Source organism: Oncorhynchus clarkii, chromosome 17, assembly GCF_045791955.1.
Source record: "Oncorhynchus clarkii lewisi isolate Uvic-CL-2024 chromosome 17, UVic_Ocla_1.0, whole genome shotgun sequence".
Classification (NCBI taxonomy): Eukaryota; Metazoa; Chordata; class Actinopteri; order Salmoniformes; family Salmonidae; genus Oncorhynchus; species Oncorhynchus clarkii.
The window spans coordinates 78,982,878-79,005,219 of NC_092163.1; the positions used below are offsets into that span (position 1 = coordinate 78,982,878).

At 42.9% G+C, this 22,342-nt stretch overlaps 1 protein-coding gene across 1 annotated transcript in view; it reads left to right on the top strand.

Moving 5' to 3' along the window:
- Nucleotides 1-22,342, top strand: part of LOC139371456 (semaphorin-3D-like) — a 122,644-nt gene that overhangs the window by 83,491 nt on the left and 16,811 nt on the right. Inside the window, exons 9-12 of the mRNA XM_071111880.1 lie at nucleotides 1,839-1,953; nucleotides 2,294-2,363; nucleotides 3,826-3,970; nucleotides 11,323-11,545. Coding sequence (XP_070967981.1) covers nucleotides 1,839-1,953; nucleotides 2,294-2,363; nucleotides 3,826-3,970; nucleotides 11,323-11,545 — 553 coding nt within the window. The remainder of the gene's footprint in view (nucleotides 1-1,838; nucleotides 1,954-2,293; nucleotides 2,364-3,825; nucleotides 3,971-11,322; nucleotides 11,546-22,342) is intronic.

Sequence of the window (22,342 nt, forward strand, 5' to 3'; positions counted from 1 at the left end):
GGGGGATGATATGACCATATGGAGGACAGATACTGTAGCAACTTTAGCCCAACACCTAACCACCTCACCTTGAGGTTTCAGACCTCTTGTCGTAACAGTGAAGGTGTTGGCTTCACAGTCGCAGGTTTAAGTCCCTGTTGGGACTACTGTACATATCCCGGATATGGAGAACAGATATACAGAATACCATAGGGAATTTGTCCTAACACCTAGCGACCTCATCAAGAGTTTTCAGACCTCTTGGCGTAATGGTTGGGGCTACCACCCGAATTCACTACAATATTATCACAAAGGGCTTAACAGAAGATCCTACAGTAATAGATCCTAAAGTTAGAGATCCTATAGTAACAGCAGATCATACAGTAATAGATCCTACAGTAATAGATCCTACAGTAATAGATCCTACAGTAATAGATCCTATAGTAATAGATCCTACAGTAATAGATCCTACAGTTATAGATCCTACAGTAATAGATCCTACAGTTATAGATCCTACAGTAATAGATCCTACAGTTATAGATCCTACAGTAATAGATCCTACAGTTATAGATCCTACAGTAATAGATCCTACAGTTATAGATCCTACAGTAATAGATCCTACAGTTATAGATCCTACAGTAATAGATCCTACAGTTATAGATCCTACAGTAATAGATCCTACAGTTATAGATCCTACAGTAATAGATCCTACAGTAATAGATCCTACAGTAACAGCAGATCCTACAGTAATAGATCCTACTGTGACAGCAGATCCTACAGTAATATATCCTACAGTAATAGATCCCACAGTAATAGATCCTACAGTAACAGCAGATCCGACAGTTATATATCCTACAGTAACAGCAGAGCGTACAGTAATAGATCCTACAGTAACAGATTCTACAGTAACAGCAGATCCTACAGTAATAGATCCTACAGTAACAGCAGATCCTACAGTAATAGATACTACAGTAACAGATTCTACAGTAACAGCAGATCCTACAGTAATAGATCCTACAGTAACAGCAGATCCTACAGTAACAGCAGAGCCTACAGTAATAGATCCTACAGTAACAGCAGATCCTACAGTAATAGATCCCACAGTAATAGATCCTACAGTAATAGATCCTATAGTAACAGCAGATCCTACAGTAATAGATTCTACAGTAACAGCAGATCCTACAGTAACAGCAGATCCTACTGTAATAGATCCTACAGTAATAGATCCTACAGTAACAGCAGATCCTACAGTAAAAGCAGATCCTACTGTAATAGATCCTACTGTAATATATCCTACAGTAATAGATCCTACAGTAACAGCAGATCCTACAGTAACAGTAGATCCTACAGTAATATAGTACAGTAACAGCAGAGCCTACAGTAATAGATTCTACAGTAACAGCAGATCCTACAGTAATATATCCTACAGTAACAGAAGATCCTACAGTAACAGCAGATCCTACAGTAATAGCAGATCCTACAGTAATAGATCCTACATTAACAGCAGATCCTACAGTAACAGCAGATCCAACAGTAATAGATTCTACAGTAACAGCAGATCCTACAGTAACAGCAGATCCTACATTAACAGCAGATACTACAGTAACAGCAGATCCTACAGTAACAGCAGATCCTACATTAACAGCAGATCCTACAGTAACAGCAGATCCTACAGTAACAGCAGATCCTACAGTAATAGATCCTACATTAACAGCAGATCCTGCAGTAACAGCAGATCCTACAGTAACAGCAGAGCCTACAGTGACTGATTTGACTGATGTTAGTGAGACTAAAAGCACCTAATTGAATGTGATGTAGATGTTGGTTTCATGTCCGATCTCCTCTGTGTGTCCCGTTAGAATGACGTCGGAGGGAAGAGGAGTCTGATTAACCGTTGGAGTACGTTCCTCAAGGCCCGTCTGGTGTGTTCTGTACCAGGACCAGCTGGACTGGACACACAATTTGACGAGCTAGGTATGTTTTTAATTTACACACTGCCCGGCTGAGTTGATGTTTAATGTACCAACAAATGAGTGCACTCTGTTAGGCTGCACGGTTTCACTTTCTAATTTTGATTGCCAACATTTCAGTATAATTAGCCATGCCTACTGGTACCATAACCTTGAAAGGAGTATACGTCGTTATGTTTTCCTAATAAGATCTTAGTTTTTTCAATGATCTCTGTTTCCATGATCTCTGTTTCAATGATCTCAGTTTCGACGATCTCCGTTTCGACGATCTCCGCTTCGACGATCTCGGTTTCGACGATCTCCGTTTCAATGATTTCTGTTTCCCCACTGTGTGTGTGTTTCAGAGGACGTCTTCATGCTGGAGACCAAAGACTCCCAGAACCCCATCATCTATGGAGTGTTCTCCACCTCCAGGTGAGTTTGGGCTTTTAAACCCAACAAAAACACGACGAGATTATGATTCAAAATTACAGAGCATGGTTGAATTAGACAAATGTGTTAAATGATTCGATAACTGAATATTTGGTCTGAGTAGAAAAGTACACTCAGAACCAGCTTTTCATCTTCTCGGTGAGAAACACCAGAAAAGACAATAGAAAGTTAAGAGGATGTTAAAAGGGATGTTTTCCTCTTCCTACACATGTACACTCCCACCACCAGTATGTGCACAGGCGTTCCCAGTGCTGCAGTGACCCCCAGGGGTCAGGGATTATACAGGGGTCAGGGGTCAGGGTTGTAGAGGCCCGGCTGGTTGTGATATTGTAATCCACCGGATCCACGTTAACACTCACTTCTCTTCTCCACCCTCCACCCTCCTCTCTCTTTCTTCTCCACCCTCCTCTCTCCTCTCTCTCTCTACTCCACCCTCCTCTCTGTCTCTTCTCCACCCTCCTCTCTCCTCTCTCTCTCTACTCCACCCTCCTCTCTGTCTATTCTCCACCCTCCTCTCTCCTCTCTGTCTCTTATCCACCCTCCTCTCTCCTCTCTGTCTCTTCTCCTCTCTCCTCTCTCCTCTCTGTCTATTCTCCACCCTCCTCTCTCCTCTCTGTCTCTTCTCCACCCTCCTCTCTCCTCTCTGTCTCTTCTCCTCTCTCCTCTCTCCTCTCTGTCTATTCTCCACCCTCCTCTCTCCTCTCTTCTCCACCCTCCTCTCTCCTCTCTCCTCTCTGTCTCTTCTCCACCCTCCTCTCTCTCTCTCTACTCCACCCTCCTCTCTCCTCTCTGTCTATTCTCCACCCTCCTCTCTCCTCTCTCCTGTCTCTCTCTACTCCACCCTCCTCTCTCCTTTCTGTCTCTTCTCCACCCTCCTCTCTCCTCTCTTCTCCACCCTCCTCTCTCCTCTCTGTCTCTTATCCACCCTCCTCTCTCTCTCTACTCCACCCTCCTCTCTCCTCTGTGTCTCTTCTCCACCCTCCTCTCTCTCTCTCTACTCCACCCTCCTCTCTCCTCTCTGTCTCTTCTCCACCCTCCTCTCTGTCTCTTCTCCACCCTCCTCTCTGTCTCTTCTCCACCCTCCTCTCTGTCTCTCTACTCCACCCTCCTCTCTCCTCTCTGTCTCTTCTCCACCCTCCTCTCTGTCTCTTCTCCACCCTCCTCTCTGTCTCTTCTCCACCCTCCTCTCTGTCTCTTCTCCACCCTCCTCTCTGTCTCTTCTCCACCCTCCTCTCTGTCTCTCTACTCCACCCTCCTCTCTCCTCTCTGTCTCTTCCCCACCCTCCTCTCTCCTCTCTGTCTCTTCTCCACCCTCCTCTCTGTCTCTTCTCCACCTCCTCTCCTTCCTCTCTACTCTCTCTCTTCCCTCCCCCTCTCTCTCTTCTCCACCCTCCTCTCTCCTCTCTGTCTCTTCTCCTCCCCCCCTCTCTCTTCTCTCCCTTAGTTCTGTATTCAGAGGGTCAGCAGTGTGTGTCTACTCCATGGCCTCTATCAGGGCAGCCTTCAACGGTCCATTCGCCCACAAGGAAGGGCCCGACTACCGCTGGGTGGAGTACAAGGGGAGGATCCCATATCCACGACCTGGCACTGTGAGTTCTCAGTAGGGACTGTCTGAGGGTTTGTTTAAGGAAGTGACAGACAGACAGACAGACGGACGAATAGATACAGTGCCTTGCGAAAGTATTCGGCCCCCTTGAACTTTGCGACCTTTGGCCACATTTCAGGCTTCAAACATAAAGATATAAAACTGTATTTTTTTGTGAAGAATCAACAACAAGTGGGACGGCCAGGTCTTGGTAGATTTGCAGTGGTCTGATACTCCTTCCATTTCAATATTATCGCTTGCACAGTGCTCCTTGGGATGTTTAAAGCTTGGGAAATCTTTTTGTATCCAAATCCGGCTTTAAACTTCTTCACAACAGTATCTCGGACCTGCCTGGTGTGTTCCTTGTTCTTCATGATGCTCTCTGCGCTTTTAACGGACCTCTGAGACTATCACAGTGCAGGTGCATTTATACGGAGACTTGATTACACACAGGTGGATTGTATTTATCATCATTAGTCATTTATGTATGTCTCTATCAGTTTTGCACATCAAGAGACTGAACATTTTTCCCATTCCTCCTTGCAAAACAGCTCGAGCTCAGTGAGGTTGGATGGAGAGCATTTGTGAACAGCAGTTTTCAGTTCTTTCCACAGATTCTCGATTGGATTCAGGTCTGGACTTTGACTTGGCCATTCTAACACCTGGATATGTTTATTATTGAACCATTCCATTGTAGATTTTGCTTTATGTTTTGGATCATTGTCTTGTTGGAAGACAAATCTCCGTCCCAGTCTCAGGTCTTTTGCAGACTCCATCAGGTTTTCTTCCAGAATGGTCCTGTAATTGGCTCCATCCATCTTCCCATCAATTTTAACCATCTTCCCTGTCCCTGCTGAAGAAAAGCAGGCCCAAACCATGATGCTGCCACCACCATGTTTGACAGTGGGGATGGTGTGTTCAGCTGTGTTGCTTTTACGCCAAACATAACGTTTTGCATTGTTGCCAAAAAGTTCAATTTTGGTTTCATCTGACCAGAGCACCTTCTTCCACATGTTTGGTGTGTCTCCCAGGTGGCTTGTGGCAAACTTTAAACAACACTTTTTATGGATATCTTTAAGAAATGGCTTTCTTCTTGCCACTCTTCCATAAAGGCCAGATTTGTGCAATATACGACTGATTGTTGTCCTATGGACAGAGTCTCCCACCTCAGCTGTAGATCTCTGCAGTTCATCCAGAGTGATCATGGGCCTCTTGGCTGCATCTCTGATCAGTCTTCTCCTTGTATGAGCTGAAAGTTTAGAGGGACGGCCAGGTCTTGATAGATTTGCAGTGGTCTGATACTCCTTCCATTTCAATATTATCGCTTGCACAGTGCTCCTTGGGATGTTTAAAGCTTGGGAAATCTTTTTGTATCCAAATCCGGCTTTAAACTTCTTCACAACAGTATCTCGGACCTGCCTGGTGTGTTCCTTGTTCTTCATGATGCTCTCTGCGCTTTTAACGGACCTCTGAGACTATCACAGTGCAGGTGCATTTATACGGAGACTTGATTACACACAGGTGGATTGTATTTATCATCATTAGTCATTTAGGTCAACATTGGATCATTCAGAGATCCTCACTGAACTTCTGGAGAGAGTTTGCTGCACTGAAAGTAAAGGGGCTGAATCATTTTGCACGCCCAATTTTTCAGTTTTTGATTTGTTAAAAAAGTTTGAAATATCCAATAAATCTTGTTCCACTTCATGATTGTGTCCCACTTGTTGTTGATTCTTCACAAAAAAAATACAGTTTTATATCTTTATGTTTGAAGCCTGAAATGTGGCAAAAGGTCGCAAAGTTCAAGGGGGCCGAATACTTTCGCAAGGCACTGTAGATAGGGGAGCAGTGTCAAACAGACAGAAAGACAGACAGAAAGACAGACAGACAGGCAGAGAGTATGGCGTTTGCAACAGCAGGATCATGGATCTGATTCTCACTGGTGTCACCAAACATGTATACACCTAAGTTGTTTTGAATAAAACATGTTAACAGCTTATGTACAGTATTTATTAAAAAAAGATAAACAGACAGATTGCTAGCCAGGCAGGCAGTCAGACAGACAGACAGACAGACAGGCAGGCAGGCAGTCAGACTGACAGACAGACAGATTGCTAGCCAGGCAGGCAGTCAGACAGACAACATGTGTTGATTAAAATAAGAGTATAGAGCTGTTGGGAGCTAACTGCTGGCTGGTTGTCGTAACACCTCGGCTAGGAGTTCTCCTGGGAAAGCTGTACCTTGTCAGCCAAAGACTTCAGGGGAATGTTTACTATGTTTTAGTGCTCTGTCTGAAGTGGCATGCTGGTTTAGTTAAAACCCCTGATTAGAGTCACTGAACAGCATCACATCGTCAGGTTTAGTTAAAACCCCTGATTAGAGTCACTGAACAGCATCACATCGTCAGGTTTAGTTAAAACCCCTGATTAGAGTCACTGAACAGCAACACATCGTCTGGTTTAGTTAAAACCCCTGATTAGAGTCACTGAACAGCATCACATCGTCTGGTTTAGTTAAAACCCCTGATTAGAGTCACTGAACAGCATCACATCGTCAGGTTTAGTTAAAACCCCTGATTAGAGTCACTGAACAGCATCACATCGTCAGGTTTAGTTACAACCCCTGATTAGAGTCACTGAACAGCCCACAGAGATATAGAGTAAAGCAGCCACATTTAAAAGGAGATAAACATAGGCCAATGGAGGTGCTTTTGCCATGTTTAAACACAGCATTTTTTATTTATTTAACTATGCAAGTCAGTTAAGAACAAATGATTTACAATGACGGCCTAGGAACAGTGGGTTAACTGCCTTGTTCAGGGGTAGAACAACTGATTTTTACCTTGTCAGCTCAGGGATGCAATCCAGCAACCTTTCAGTTACTGGCCCAACGCTCTAACCACTAGGCTACCTGCTAGTTACTAGTCCAACACTCTAACCACTAGGCTACCTGCTGGTTACTGGCCCAACGCTCTAACCACTAGCCTACCTGCTAGTTACTAGTCCAACACTCTAACCACTAGGCTACCTGCTGGTTACTGGCCCAACGCTCTAACCACTAGCCTACCTGCTAGTTACTAGTCCAACACTCTAACCACTAGGCTACCCGCTGGTTACTGGCCCAACGCTCTAACCACTAGTCTACCTGCTAGTTACTAGTCCAACACTCTAACCACTAGGCTACCTGCTGGTTACTGGCCCAACGCTCTAACCACTAGCCTACCTGCTAGTTACTAGTCCAACGCTCTAACCACTAGGCTACCTGCTGGTTACTAGTCCAACACTCTGACCACTAGGCTACCTGCTGGTTACTGGCCCAACGCTCTAACCACTAGGCTACCTGCTGGTTACTGGTCCAACGCTCTGACCACTAGGCTACCTGCTGGTTACTGGTCCAACCCTCTAACCACTAGGCTACCTGCTAGTTACTAGTCCAACACTCTAACCACTAGGCTACCTGCTGGTTACTGGCCCAACGCTCTAACCACTAGCCTACCTGCTAGTTACTAGTCCAACACTCTAACCACTAGGCTACCTGCTGGTTACTGGCCCAACGCTCTAACCACTAGCCTACCTGCTAGTTACTAGTCCAACACTCTAACCACTAGGCTACCCGCTGGTTACTGGCCCAACGCTCTAACCACTAGCCTACCTGCTAGTTACTAGTCCAACACTCTAACCACTAGGCTACCTGCTGGTTACTAGTCCAACACTCTGACCACTAGGCTACCTGCTGGTTACTGGCCCAACGCTCTAACCACTAGGCTACCTGCTGGTTACTGGTCCAACGCTCTGACCACTAGGCTACCTGCTGGTTACTGGTCCAACCCTCTAACTACTAGGCTACCTGCTGGTTACTGGCCCAACACTCTGACCACTAGTCTACCTGCTGGTTACTGGCCCAACACTCTGACCACTAGTCTACCTGCTGGTTACTGGCCCAACACTCTGACCACTAGGCTACCTGCTGGTTACTGGCCCAACACTCTGACCACTAGGCTACCTGCTGGTTACTGGCCCAACACTCTAACCACTAGTCTACCTGCTGGTTACTGGCCCAACGCTCTGACCACTAGGCTACCTGCTGGTTACTGGCCCAACACTCTGACCACTAGGCTACCTGCTGGTTACTGGCCCAACGCTCTAACCACTAGCCTACCTGCTAGTTACTAGTCCAACACTCTAACCACTAGGCTACCTGCTGGTTACTGGCCCAACGCTCTAACCACTAGCCTACCTGCTAGTTACTAGTCCAACACTCTAACCACTAGGCTACCCGCTGGTTACTGGCCCAACGCTCTAACCACTAGCCTACCTGCTAGTTACTAGTCCAACACTCTAACCACTAGGCTACCCGCTGGTTACTAGTCCAACACTCTGACCACTAGGCTACCTGCTGGTTACTGGCCCAACGCTCTAACCACTAGGCTACCTGCTGGTTACTGGCCCAACACTCTAACCACTAGCCTACCTGCTAGTTACTAGTCCAACACTCTAACCACTAGGCTACCTGCTGGTTACTAGTCCAACGCTCTGACCACTAGGCTACCTGCTGGTTACTGGCCCAACGCTCTAACCACTAGGCTACCTGCTGGTTACTGGTCCAACGCTCTGACCACTAGGCTACCTGCTGGTTACTGGTCCAACCCTCTAACTACTAGGCTACCTGCTGGTTACTGGCCCAACACTCTGACCACTAGTCTACCTGCTGGTTACTGGCCCAACACTCTGACCACTAGTCTACCTGCTGGTTACTGGCCCAACACTCTGACCACTAGGCTACCTGCTGGTTACTGGCCCAACACTCTGACCACTAGGCTACCTGCTGGTTACTGGCCCAACACTCTAACCACTAGTCTACCTGCTGGTTACTGGCCCAACACTCTGACCACTAGGCTACCTGCTGGTTACTGGCCCAACACTCTGACCACTAGGCTACCTGCTGGTTACTGGCCCAACGCTCTAACCACTAGCCTACCTGCTAGTTACTAGTCCAACACTCTAACCACTAGGCTACCTGCTGGTTACTGGCCCAACGCTCTAACCACTAGCCTACCTGCTAGTTACTAGTCCAACACTCTAACCACTAGGCTACCCGCTGGTTACTGGCCCAACGCTCTAACCACTAGCCTACCTGCTAGTTACTAGTCCAACACTCTAACCACTAGGCTACCCGCTGGTTACTAGTCCAACACTCTGACCACTAGGCTACCTGCTGGTTACTGGCCCAACGCTCTAACCACTAGGCTACCTGCTGGTTACTGGTCCAACGCTCTGACCAGTAGGCTACCTGCTGGTTACTGGTCCAACCCTCTAACTACTAGGCTACCTGCTGGTTACTGGCCCAACACTCTGACCACTAGTCTACCTGCTGGTTACTGGCCCAACACTCTGACCACTAGGCTACCTGCTGGTGACTGGCCCAACACTCTAACCACTAGGCTACCTGCTGGTGACTGGCCCAACACTCTAACCACTAGTCTACCTGCTGGTTACTGGCCCAACACTCTAACCACTAGTCTACCTGCTGGTTACTGGCCCAACACTCTGACCACTAGTCTACCTGCTGGTTACTGTCCCAACACTCTAACCACTAGTCTACCTGCTGGTTACTGGCCCAACACTCTAACCACTAGTCTACCTGCTGGTTACTGGCCCAACACTCTAACCACTAGTCTACCTGCTGGTTACTGGCCCAACACTCTGACCACTAGTCTACCTGCTGGTTACTGGCCCAACACTCTGACCACTAGGCTACCTGCTGGTTACTGGCCCAACACTCTGACCACTAGTCTACCTGCTGGTTACTGGCCCAACACTCTGACCACTAGGCTACCTGCTGGTTACTGGCCCAACACTCTGACCACTAGGCTACCTGCTGGTTACTGGCCCAACACTCTGACCACTAGTCTACCTGCTGGTTACTGGCCCAACACTCTGACCACTAGGCTACCTGCTGGTTACTGGCCCAACACTCTGACCACTAGGCTACCTGCTGGTTACTGGCCCAACACTCTGACCACTAGTCTACCTGCTGGTTACTGGCCCAACGCTCTAACCACTAGGCTACCTGCTCTAACCACTAGGCTACCTGCTCTGACCACTAGGCTACCTGCTGGTTTCTGGCCCAACACTCTAACCACCAGGCTACCTGCTGGTTACTGGCCCAACACTCTAACCACTAGGCTACCTGCTGGTTACTGGTCCAACACTCTAACCACTAGGCTACCTGCTGGTTACTGGCCCAACGCTCTGACCACTAGGCTACCTGCTGGTTACTGGCCCAACACTCTGACCACTAGTCTACCTGCTGGTTACTGGCCCAACACTCTGACCACTAGGCTCCCTGCTGGTTACTGGCCCCACACTCTGACCACTAGGCTCCCTGCTGGTTACTGGCCCAACACTCTGACCACTAGTCTACCTGCTGGTTACTGGCCCAACACTCTGACCACTAGGCTACCTGCTGGTTACTGGCCCAACGCTCTGACCACTAGGCTACCTGCTGGTTACTGGCCCAACACTCTGACCACTAGGCTCCCTGCTGGTTACTGGCCCAACACTCTGACCACTAGGCTACCTGCTGGTTACTGGCCCAATGCTCTAACCACTAGGCTACCTGCTGCCCATACTTCCACAATGGTACTCACGCTTGTCATATCCAGCACTAAGCCCTACACTCTCTACATCACTATAATGCTTTCAGTATGATAGGTGGGAAATTACATAATCTCTGATAACTTAAAGACCCAATGCTGTCAAAAACTATATTTTTCTGTGTTTTAATATACGTAGACTGAGTGAACAAAACATTAGGAACGCTTTCCACAGGGATACTGGCCCATGTTGACTCCAATGCTTCCCACAGTTGTGTTGAGTTTGCTGGATGTCCTTTGGGCGGGGGGGGGGGGGGGGACCATTCTTGATACACACGGGAAAAACCCAGCAGCGTTGCAGTTCTTGACACAAACCGGTGCACTTGTCACCTACTACCATACCCGGTCCATTTATCTTCTTCCCCAGAGTCAGATGAACTCAAGGATCCATTTTGTATGTCTCTACATCCAGTATGACGGAAGTTAAAGGTAGTTTGGCGAACCAATGATAATGTTTGTCTATGGAGATTACACGGCTGTGTGGTCAAATTTCTATACTACCTGTATAGGTGGGTATATGGGTGTTGCTGAAATAGCGGAATCCACTAATTTGAAGGGATGTCCACATATTTTTAGTGTATCATTAACTACGAAGTTTTAAAAAATGGATGTAGAAACTGCAATTTGCCCCTTTAATAAATTATATCACATGGTCTAAATAAAATAACAACTTGATGTGTTCTGTATATCCTCCTCCCCAGTGTCCCAGTGTGACCTACGACCCCCTCCACAAGTCTACCCGTGACTTCCCTGATGACGTAGTGAGTTTCATGAGGGGTCATCATCTGATGTGGGAACCCATCCTACCGGTCACCCGCCGCCCGGTCTTTACCCTGGTCAACGTATCCTACACCCTGAGAAAGTTAGTGGTGGATAGGGTGGACGCTGCGGATGGACAGTATGATGTACTACACCTGGGCACAGGTAAGAGAGTAAACCGAATAGTATATAGTATGAGGCTATCAGTAAGTTAATGTCGTAATTATAGTATATACAGCTATCAGTAAGATAATGCAATAATTATAGTATATATAGTATATATACACATATCAGTAAGATAATGCAATAATTATAGTATATGCAGATATCAGTACGATAATGTAATAATTATAGTATATACAGTTATCAGTAAGATAATATAATAATTAAAGTATATGCAGCTATCTATAATATAATGTAATAATTATAGTATATATATATATATATATATATATATATATATATATATATATATATATATATAGCAGTAAGATAATGCAATAATTATAGTATATGCAGATATCAGTACGATAATGTAATAATTATAGTATATACAGCTATCTGCAATATAATGTAATAATTATAGTATAATATATCAGTAAGATCATGCAATAATTATAGTATATTCAGCTATCAGTAAGATTATGTAATAATTATAGTCTATATATATATATATCAGTAATATAATGTAATAATTATAGTGTATACAGCTATCAGTAAGATAATGTAATAATTATAGTATATATCTATATCTATCAGTAATATAATGTAATAATTATAGTATATATCTATATCTATCAGTAAGATAATGTAATAATTATAGTATATATCTATATCTATCAGTAAGATAATGTAATAATTATAGTATATACAGCTATCGGTAATAGAGTGAGTCAATGTGCCCTGCCCCCTACGCAGGGTAGTAAACGTGCCCTACACCCTACGCAGGGTAGTAAACGTGCCCTACACCCTACGCAGGGTAGTAAACGTGCCCTACACCCTACGCAGGGTAGTAAACGTGTCCTACACCCTACGCAGGGTAGTAAACGTGCCCTACACCATACGCAGGGTAGTAAACGTGCCCTACACCCTACGCAGGGCAGTAAACGTGCCCTACACCCTACGCAGTGTGGTAGTGGAAAGAGTGGATGCCGAGGATGGACAGTATGATGTCCTCCATCTAGGAACAGGTAACAGTTACCATTACAGTATGATGTCCTCTATCTAGGAACAGGTACCATTACAGTATGATGTCCTCTATCTAGGAACAAATACCATTACAGTATGATGTCCTCTATCTAGGAACAGGTACCAGTTACCATTACAGTATGATGTCCTCTATCTAGGAATAGGTACCAGATACCATTACAGTATGATGTCCTCTATCTAGGAACAGATACCATTACAGTATGATGTCCTATATCTAGGAACAGATACCATTACAGTATGATGTCCTCTATCTAGGAACAGATACCATTACAGTATGATGTCCTCTATCTAGGAACAGGTACCATTACAGTATGATGTCCTCTATCTAGGAACAAATACCATTACAGTATGATGTCCTCTATCTAGGAACAGATACCAGGTACCATTACAGTATGATGTCCTCTATCTAGGAACAGATACCAGGTACCATTAGAGTATGATGTCCTCTATCTAGGAACAGATACCATTACAGTATGATGTCCTCTATCTAGGAACACATACCATTACAGTATGATGTCCTCTATCTAGGAACAGATACCATTACAGTATGATGTCATCTATCTAGGAACAGATACTAGATACCATTACAGTATGATGTCCTCTATCTAGGAACAGGTACCATTACAGTATGATGTCCTCTATCTAGGAACAGATACCACTACAGTATGATGTCCTCTATCTAGGAACAGATACCAGGTACCATTACAGTATGATGTCCTCTATCTAGGAACAGATACCATTACAGTATGATGTCCTCTATCTAGGAACAGATACCAGATACCATTACAGTATGATGTCCTCTATCTAGGAACAGGTACCATTACAGTATGATGTCCTCTATCTAGGAACAGGTACCATCACTGTATGATGTCCTCTATCTAGGAACAGATACCAGGTACCATTACAGTATGATGTCTTCTATCTAGGAACAGATACCAGGTACCATTACAGTATGATGTCCTCTATCTAGGAACAGATACCAGGTACCATTACAGTATGATGTCCTCTATCTAGGAACAGATACCATTACAGTATGATGTCCTCTATCTAGGAACAGATACCAGATACCATTACAGTATGATGTCCTCTATCTAGGAACAGGTACCATTACAGTATGATGTCCTCTATCTAGGAACAGGTACCATCACTGTATGATGCCCTCTATCTAGGAACAGATACCAGGTACCATTACAGTATGATGTCCTCTGTCTAGGAACAGATACCAGGTACCATTACAGTATGATGTCCTCTATCTAGGAACAGATACCATTACAGTATGATCTCCTCTATCTAGGAACAGGTACCAGATGCCATTACAGTATGATGTCCTCTATCTAGGAACACATACCATTACAGTATGATGTCCTCTATCTAGGAACAGATACCATTACAGTATGATGTCATCTATCTAAGAACAGATACTAGATACCATTACAGTATGATGTCCTCTATCTAGGAACAGGTACCATTACAGTATGATGTCCTCTATCTAGGAACAGGTACCATCACTGTATGATGTCCTCTATCTAGGAACAGATACCAGGTACCATTACAATATTATGTCTTCTATCTAGGAACAGATACCAGGTACCATTACAGTATGATGTCCTCTATCTAGTAACAGATATTTGGTACCATTACAGTATGATGTCCTCTATCTAGGAACAGATACCATTACAGTATGATCTCCTCTATCTAGGAACAGGTACCAGATACCATTACAGTATGATGTCCTCTATCTAGGAACAGATACCATTACAGTATGATGTCCTCTATCTAGGAACAGATACCATTACAGTAAAATGTCATCTATCTAGGAACAGATACTAGATACCATTACAGTATGATGTCCTCTATCTAGGAATAGGTACCAGATACCATTACAGTATGATGTCCTCTATCTAGGAACAGGTACCATTACAGTATGATGTCCTCTATCTAGGAACAGATACCATTACAGTATGATGTCCTCTATCTAGGAACAGGTACCATTACAGTATGATGTCCTCTATCTAGGAACAGATACTAGGTACCATTGCAGTATGATGTCCTCTATCTAGGAACAGATACCATTACAGGATGATGTCCTCTATCTAGGAACAGATACCAGATACCATTACAGTATGATGTCCTCTATCTAGGAACAGATACCATTACAGGATGATGTCCTCTATCTAGGAACACATACCATTACAGTATGATGTCCTCTATCTAGGAACATATACCAGATACCATTACAGTATGGTGTCCTCTATCTAGGAACAGATACCAGATACCATTACAGTATGATGTCATCTATCTAGGAACAGATACCATTACAGTATGATGTCCTCTATCTAGGAACAGGTACCATTACAGTATGATGTCCTCTATCTTGGAACACATACCATCACTGTATGATGCCCTCTATCTAGGAACAGATACCAGGTACCATTACAGTATGATGTCCTCTGTCTAGGAACAGATACCAGGTACCATTACAGTATGATGTCCTCTATCTAGGAACAGATACCATTACAGTATGATCTCCTCTATCTAGGAACAGGTACCAGATACCATTACAGTATGATGTCCTCTATCTAGGAACACATACCATTACAGTATGATGTCCTCTATCTAGGAACAGATACCATTACAGTATGATGTCATCTATCTAAGAACAGATACTAGATACCATTACAGTATGATGTCCTCTATCTAGGAACAGGTACCATTACAGTATGATGTCCTCTATCTAGGAACAGGTACCATCACTGTATGATGTCCTCTATCTAGGAACAGATACCAGGTACCATTACAATATGATGTCTTCTATCTAGGAACAGATACCAGGTACCATTACAGTATGATGTCCTCTATCTAGTAACAGATATTAGGTACCATTACAGTATGATGTCCTCTATCTAGGAACAGATACCATTACAGTATGATCTCCTCTATCTAGGAACAGGTACCAGATACCATTACAGTATGATGTCCTCTATCTAGGAACAGATACCATTACAGTATGATGTCCTCTATCTAGGAACAGATACCATTACAGTAAAATGTCATCTATCTAGGAACAGATACTAGATACCATTACAGTATGATGTCCTCTATCTAGGAATAGGTACCAGATACCATTACAGTATGATGTCCTCTATCTAGGAACAGGTACCATTACAGTATGATGTCCTCTATCTAGGAACAGATACCATTACAGTATGATGTCCTCTATCTAGGAACAGATACTAGGTACCATTGCAGTATGATGTCCTCTATCTAGGAACAGATACCATTACAGTATGATCTCCTCTATCTAGGAACAGGTACCAGATACCATTACAGTATGATGTGCTCTATCTGGGAACAGGTACCTTTACAGTATGATGTCCTCTATCTAGGAACAGGTACCATTACAGTATGATGTCCTCTATCTAGGAACAGATACCACTACAGTATGATGTCCTCTATCTAGGAACAGATACCAGGTACAATTACAGTATGATGTCCTCTATCTAGGAACAGATACCATTACAGTATGATGTCCTCTATCTAGGAACAGATACCAGATACCATTACAGTATGATGTCCTCTATCTAGGAACAGGTACCATTACAGTATGATGTCCTCTATCTAGGAACAGGTACCATCACTGTATGATGTCCTCTATCTAGGAACAGATACCAGGTACCATTACAGTATGATGTCTTCTATCTAGGAACAGATACCAGGTACCATTACAGTATGATGTCCTCTATCTAGGAACAGATACCAGGTACCATTACAGTATGATGTCCTCTATCTAGGAACAGATACCATTACAGTATGATGTCCTCTATCTAGGAACAGATACCAGATACCATTACAGTATGATGTCCTCTATCTAGGAACAGGTACCATTACAGTATGATGTCCTCTATCTAGGAACAGGTACCATCACTGTATGATGCCCTCTATCTAGGAACAGATACCAGGTACCATTACAGTATGATGTCCTCTGTCTAGGAACAGATACCAGGTACCATTACAGTATGATGTCCTCTATCTAGGAACAGATACCATTACAGTATGATCTCCATTATCTAGGAACAGGTACCAGATACCATTACAGTATGATGTCCTCTATCTAGGAACACATACCATTACAGTATGATGTCCTCTATCTAGGAACAGATACCATTACAGTATGATGTCATCTATCTAAGAACAGATACTAGATACCATTACAGTATGATGTCCTCTATCTAGGAACAGGTACCATTACAGTATGATGTCCTCTATCTAGGAACAGGTACCATCACTGTATGATGTCCTCTATCTAGGAACAGATACCAGGTACCATTACAATATGATGTCTTCTATCTAGGAACAGATACCAGGTACCATTACAGTATGATGTCCTCTATCTAGTAACAGATATTTGGTACCATTACAGTATGATGTCCTCTATCTAGGAACAGATACCATTACAGTATGATCTCCTCTATCTAGGAACAGGTACCAGATACCATTACAGTATGATGTCCTCTATCTAGGAACATATACCATTACAGTATGATGTCCTCTATCTAGGAACAGATACCATTACAGTAAAATGTCATCTATCTAGGAACAGATACTAGATACCATTACAGTATGATGTCCTCTATCTAGGAATAGGTACCAGATACCATTACAGTATGATGTCCTCTATCTAGGAACAGGTACCATTACAGTATGATGTCCTCTATCTAGGAACAGATACCATTACAGTATGATGTCCTCTATCTAGGAACAGGTACCATTACAGTATGATGTCCTCTATCTAGGAACAGATACTAGGTACCATTGCAGTATGATGTCCTCTATCTAGGAACAGATACCATTACAGTATGATCTCCTCTATCTAGGAACAGGTACCAGATACCATTACAGTATGATGTCCTCTATCTGGGAACAGGTACCATTACAGTATGATGTCCTCTATCTAGGAACAGATACCATTACAGTATGATGTCCTCTATCTAAGAACAGATACCAGGTATCATTACAGTATGATGTCCTCTATCTAAGAACAGATACCAGGTACCATTACAGTATGATGTCCTCTATCTAGGAACAGATACCGTTACAGTATGATGTCCTCTATCTAAGAACAGATTCCAGGTACCATTACAGTATGATGTCCTCTATCTAAGAACAGATACCATGTACCATTACAGTATGATGTCCTCTATCTAGGAACAGATACCATTACAGTATGATGTCCTCTATCTAGGAACAGGTACCAGTTACCATTACAGTATGATGTCCTCTATCTAGGAACAGGTACCATTACAGTATGATGTCCTCTATCTAGGAACAGATACCAGGTACCATTACAGTATGATGTCATCTATCTAGGAACAGATACCATTACAGTATGATGTCCTCTATCTAGGAACAGATATCAGGTACCATTACAGTATGATGTCCTCTATCTAGGAACAGATACCATTACAGTATGATGTCCTCTCTCTAGGAACAGATACCATTACAGTATGATGTCCTCTCTCTAGGAACAGATACCATTACAGTATGATGTCCTCTCTCTAGGAACAGATATCATTACAGTATGATGTCCTCTCTCTAGGAGCAGATACCATTACAGTATGATGTCCTCTATCTAGGAACAGATACCAGATACCATTACAGTATGATGTCCTCTATCTAGGAACAGATACCAGATACCATTACAGTATGATGTCATCTATCTAGGAACAGATACCATTACAGGATGATGTCCTCTATCTAGGAACAGATACCAGATACCATTACAGTATGATGTCCTCTATCTAGGAACAGATACCATTACAGGATGATGTCCTCTATCTAGGAACAGATATCAGGTACCATTACAGTATGATGTCCTCTATCTAGGAACAGATACCATTACAGTATGATGTCCTCTCTCTAGGAACAGATACCATTACAGTATGATGTCCTCTCTCTAGGAACAGATACCATTACAGTATGATGTCCTCTATCTAGGAACAGATACCATTACAGTATGATGTCCTCTCTCTAGGAACAGGTACCATTACAGTATGATGTCCTCTCTCTAGGAACAGATACCATTACAGTATGATGTCCTCTCTCTAGGAACAGATATCATTACAGTATGATGTCCTCTCTCTAGGAGCAGATACCATTACAGTATGATGTCCTCTATCTAGGAACAGATACCAGATACCATTACAGTATGATGTCCTCTATCTAGGAACAGATACCAGATACCATTACAGTATGATGTCATCTATCTAGGAACAGATACCATTACAGGATGATGTCCTCTATCTAGGAACAGATACCAGATACCATTACAGTATGATGTCCTCTATCTAGGAACAGATACCAGATACCATTACAGTATGATGTCATCTATCTAGGAACAGATACCATTACAGGATGATGTCCTCTATCTAGGAACACATACCATTACAGTATGATGTCCTCTATCTAGGAACAGATACCAGATACCATTACAGTATGATGTCCTCTATCTAGGAACAGATACCAGATACCATTACAGTATGATGTCATCTATCTAGGAACAGATACCATTACAGTATGATGTCCTCTATCTAGGAACAGGTACCATTACAGTATGATGTCCTCTATCTTGGAACACATACCATCACTGTATGATGCCCTCTATCTAGGAACAGATACCAGGTACCATTACAGTATGATGTCCTCTGTCTAGGAACAGATACCAGGTACCATTACAGTATGATGTCCTCTATCTAGGAACAGATACCATTACAGTATGATCTCCTCTATCTAGGAACAGGTACCAGATACCATTACAGTATGATGTCCTCTATCTAGGAACACATACCATTACAGTATGATGTCCTCTATCTAGGAACAGATACCATTACAGTATGATGTCATCTATCTAAGAACAGATACTAGATACCATTACAGTATGATGTCCTCTATCTAGGAACAGGTACCATTACAGTATGATGTCCTCTATCTAGGAACAGGTACCATCACTGTATGATGTCCTCTATCTAGGAACAGATACCAGGTACCATTACAATATGATGTCTTCTATCTAGGAACAGATACCAGGTACCATTACAGTATGATGTCCTCTATCTAGTAACAGATATTAGGTACCATTACAGTATGATGTCCTCTATCTAGGAACAGATACCATTACAGTATGATCTCCTCTATCTAGGAACAGGTACCAGATACCATTACAGTATGATGTCCTCTATCTAGGAACAGATACCATTACAGTATGATGTCCTCTATCTAGGAACAGATACCATTACAGTAAAATGTCATCTATCTAGGAACAGATACTAGATACCATTACAGTATGATGTCCTCTATCTAGGAATAGGTACCAGATACCATTACAGTATGATGTCCTCTATCTAGGAACAGGTACCATTACAGTATGATGTCCTCTATCTAGGAACAGATACCATTACAGTATGATGTCCTCTATCTAGGAACAGGTACCATTACAGTATGATGTCCTCTATCTAGGAACAGATACTAGGTACCATTGCAGTATGATGTCCTCTATCTAGGAACAGATACCATTACAGTATGATGTCCTCTATCTGGGAACAGGTACCATTACAGTATGATGTCCTCTATCTAGGAACAGATACCATTACAGTATGATGTCCTCTATCTAAGAACAGATACCAGGTACCATTACAGTATGATGTCCTCTATCTAGGAACAGATACCGTTACAGTATGATGTCCTCTATCTAAGAACAGATTCCAGGTACCATTACAGTATGATATCCTCTATCTAAGAACAGATACCATGTACCATTACAGTATGATGTCCTCTATCTAGGAACAGATACCATTACAGTATGATGTCCTCTATCTAGGAACAGGTACCAGTTACCATTACAGTATGATGTCCTCTATCTAGGAACAGGTACCATTACAGTATGATGTCCTCTATCTAGGAACAGATACCAGGTACCATTACAGTATGATGTCATCTATCTAGGAACAGATACCATTACAGTATGATGTCCTCTATCTAGGAACAGATATCAGGTACCATTACAGTATGATGTCCTCTATGTAGGAACAGATACCATTACAGTATGATGTCCTCTCTCTAGGAACAGATACCATTACAGTATGATGTCCTCTCTCTAGGAACAGATACCATTACAGTATGATGTCCTCTATCTAGGAACAGATACCATTACAGTATGATGTCCTCTCTCTAGGAACAGGTACCATTACAGTATGATGTCCTCTCTCTAGGAACAGATACCATTACAGTATGATGTCCTCTCTCTAGGAACAGATATCATTACAGTATGATGTCCTCTCTCTAGGAACAGATACCATTACAGTATGATGTCCTCTATCTAGGAACAGATACCAGATACCATTACAGTATGATGTCCTCTATCTAGGAACAGACACCAGATACCATTACAGTATGATGTCATCTATCTAGGAACAGATACCATTACAGGATGATGTCCTCTATCTAGGAACAGATACCAGATACCATTACAGTATGATGTCCTCTATCTAGGAACAGATACCATTACAGGATGATGTCCTCTATCTAGGAACACATACCATTACAGTATGATGTCCTCTATCTAGGAACAGATACCAGATACCATTACAGTATGATGTCCTCTATCTAGGAACAGATACCAGATACCATTACAGTATGATGTCATCTATCTAGGAACAGATACCATTACAGTATGATGTCCTCTATCTAGGAACAGGTACCATTACAGTATGATGTCCTCTATCTTGGAACACATACCATTACAATATGATGTCCTCTATCTAGGAACAGATACCATTACAGTATGATGTCCTCTATCTAGGAACAGGTACCATCACTGTATGATGTCCTCTATCTTGGAACACATACCATTACAGTATGATGTCCTCTATCTAGGAACAGGTACCAGATACCATTACAATATGATGTCCTCTATCTAGGAACAGGTACCAGATACCATTACAGTATGATGTCCTCTATCTAGGAACAGATACCATTACAGTATGATTTCCTCTATCTTGGAACACATACCAACGTGTAAGAGAATGTCTTGTTGAGTTGTTCATGGGTTGCCTTGATACCTAACAACACAACTTCACTACAAGAGAGACTCTTCAGGCTACATTATACCGCAGTTCCTCGATATGCCTGTTACTGGGTAACCCTGGATCAGCCAGAGCCACTGGTAATAAAGAGTAAGAGGAATCTAATCAAAAAGCTATTAAACAGACCCTGCTGTTGGAGGAATCTATTGAGAAATTTATAGAGGTACCCTGAGGGGCACGAGTAGCTGTTATACTGTCTCACACACACACACACACACACACACACACACACACACACACACACACACACTGTCTGTCTGCAGTTTAAGTCGGAAGGTTACATACACTTAGGTTGGATTCATTAAAACTATTTTTTTTTAACCACTCCACACAATTATTGTTAACAACAAATTGTTTTGGCAAGTCGGTTAGGACATCTACTTTGTGCATGACACAAATAATTTTTCCAACAATTGTTTACAGATTATTTCACTTATAATTCACTGTATCACAATTCCAGTGGGTCAGAAGTTTACATACACTAAGTTGACTGTGCCTTTAAACAGCTTGGAAAAATCCAGAAAATGATGTCATGGCTTTAGAAGCTTCTGATAGGCTAATTGACATCATTTGAGTCAATTGGAGGTGTAGCTGTGGATGTATTTCAAGGCCTACC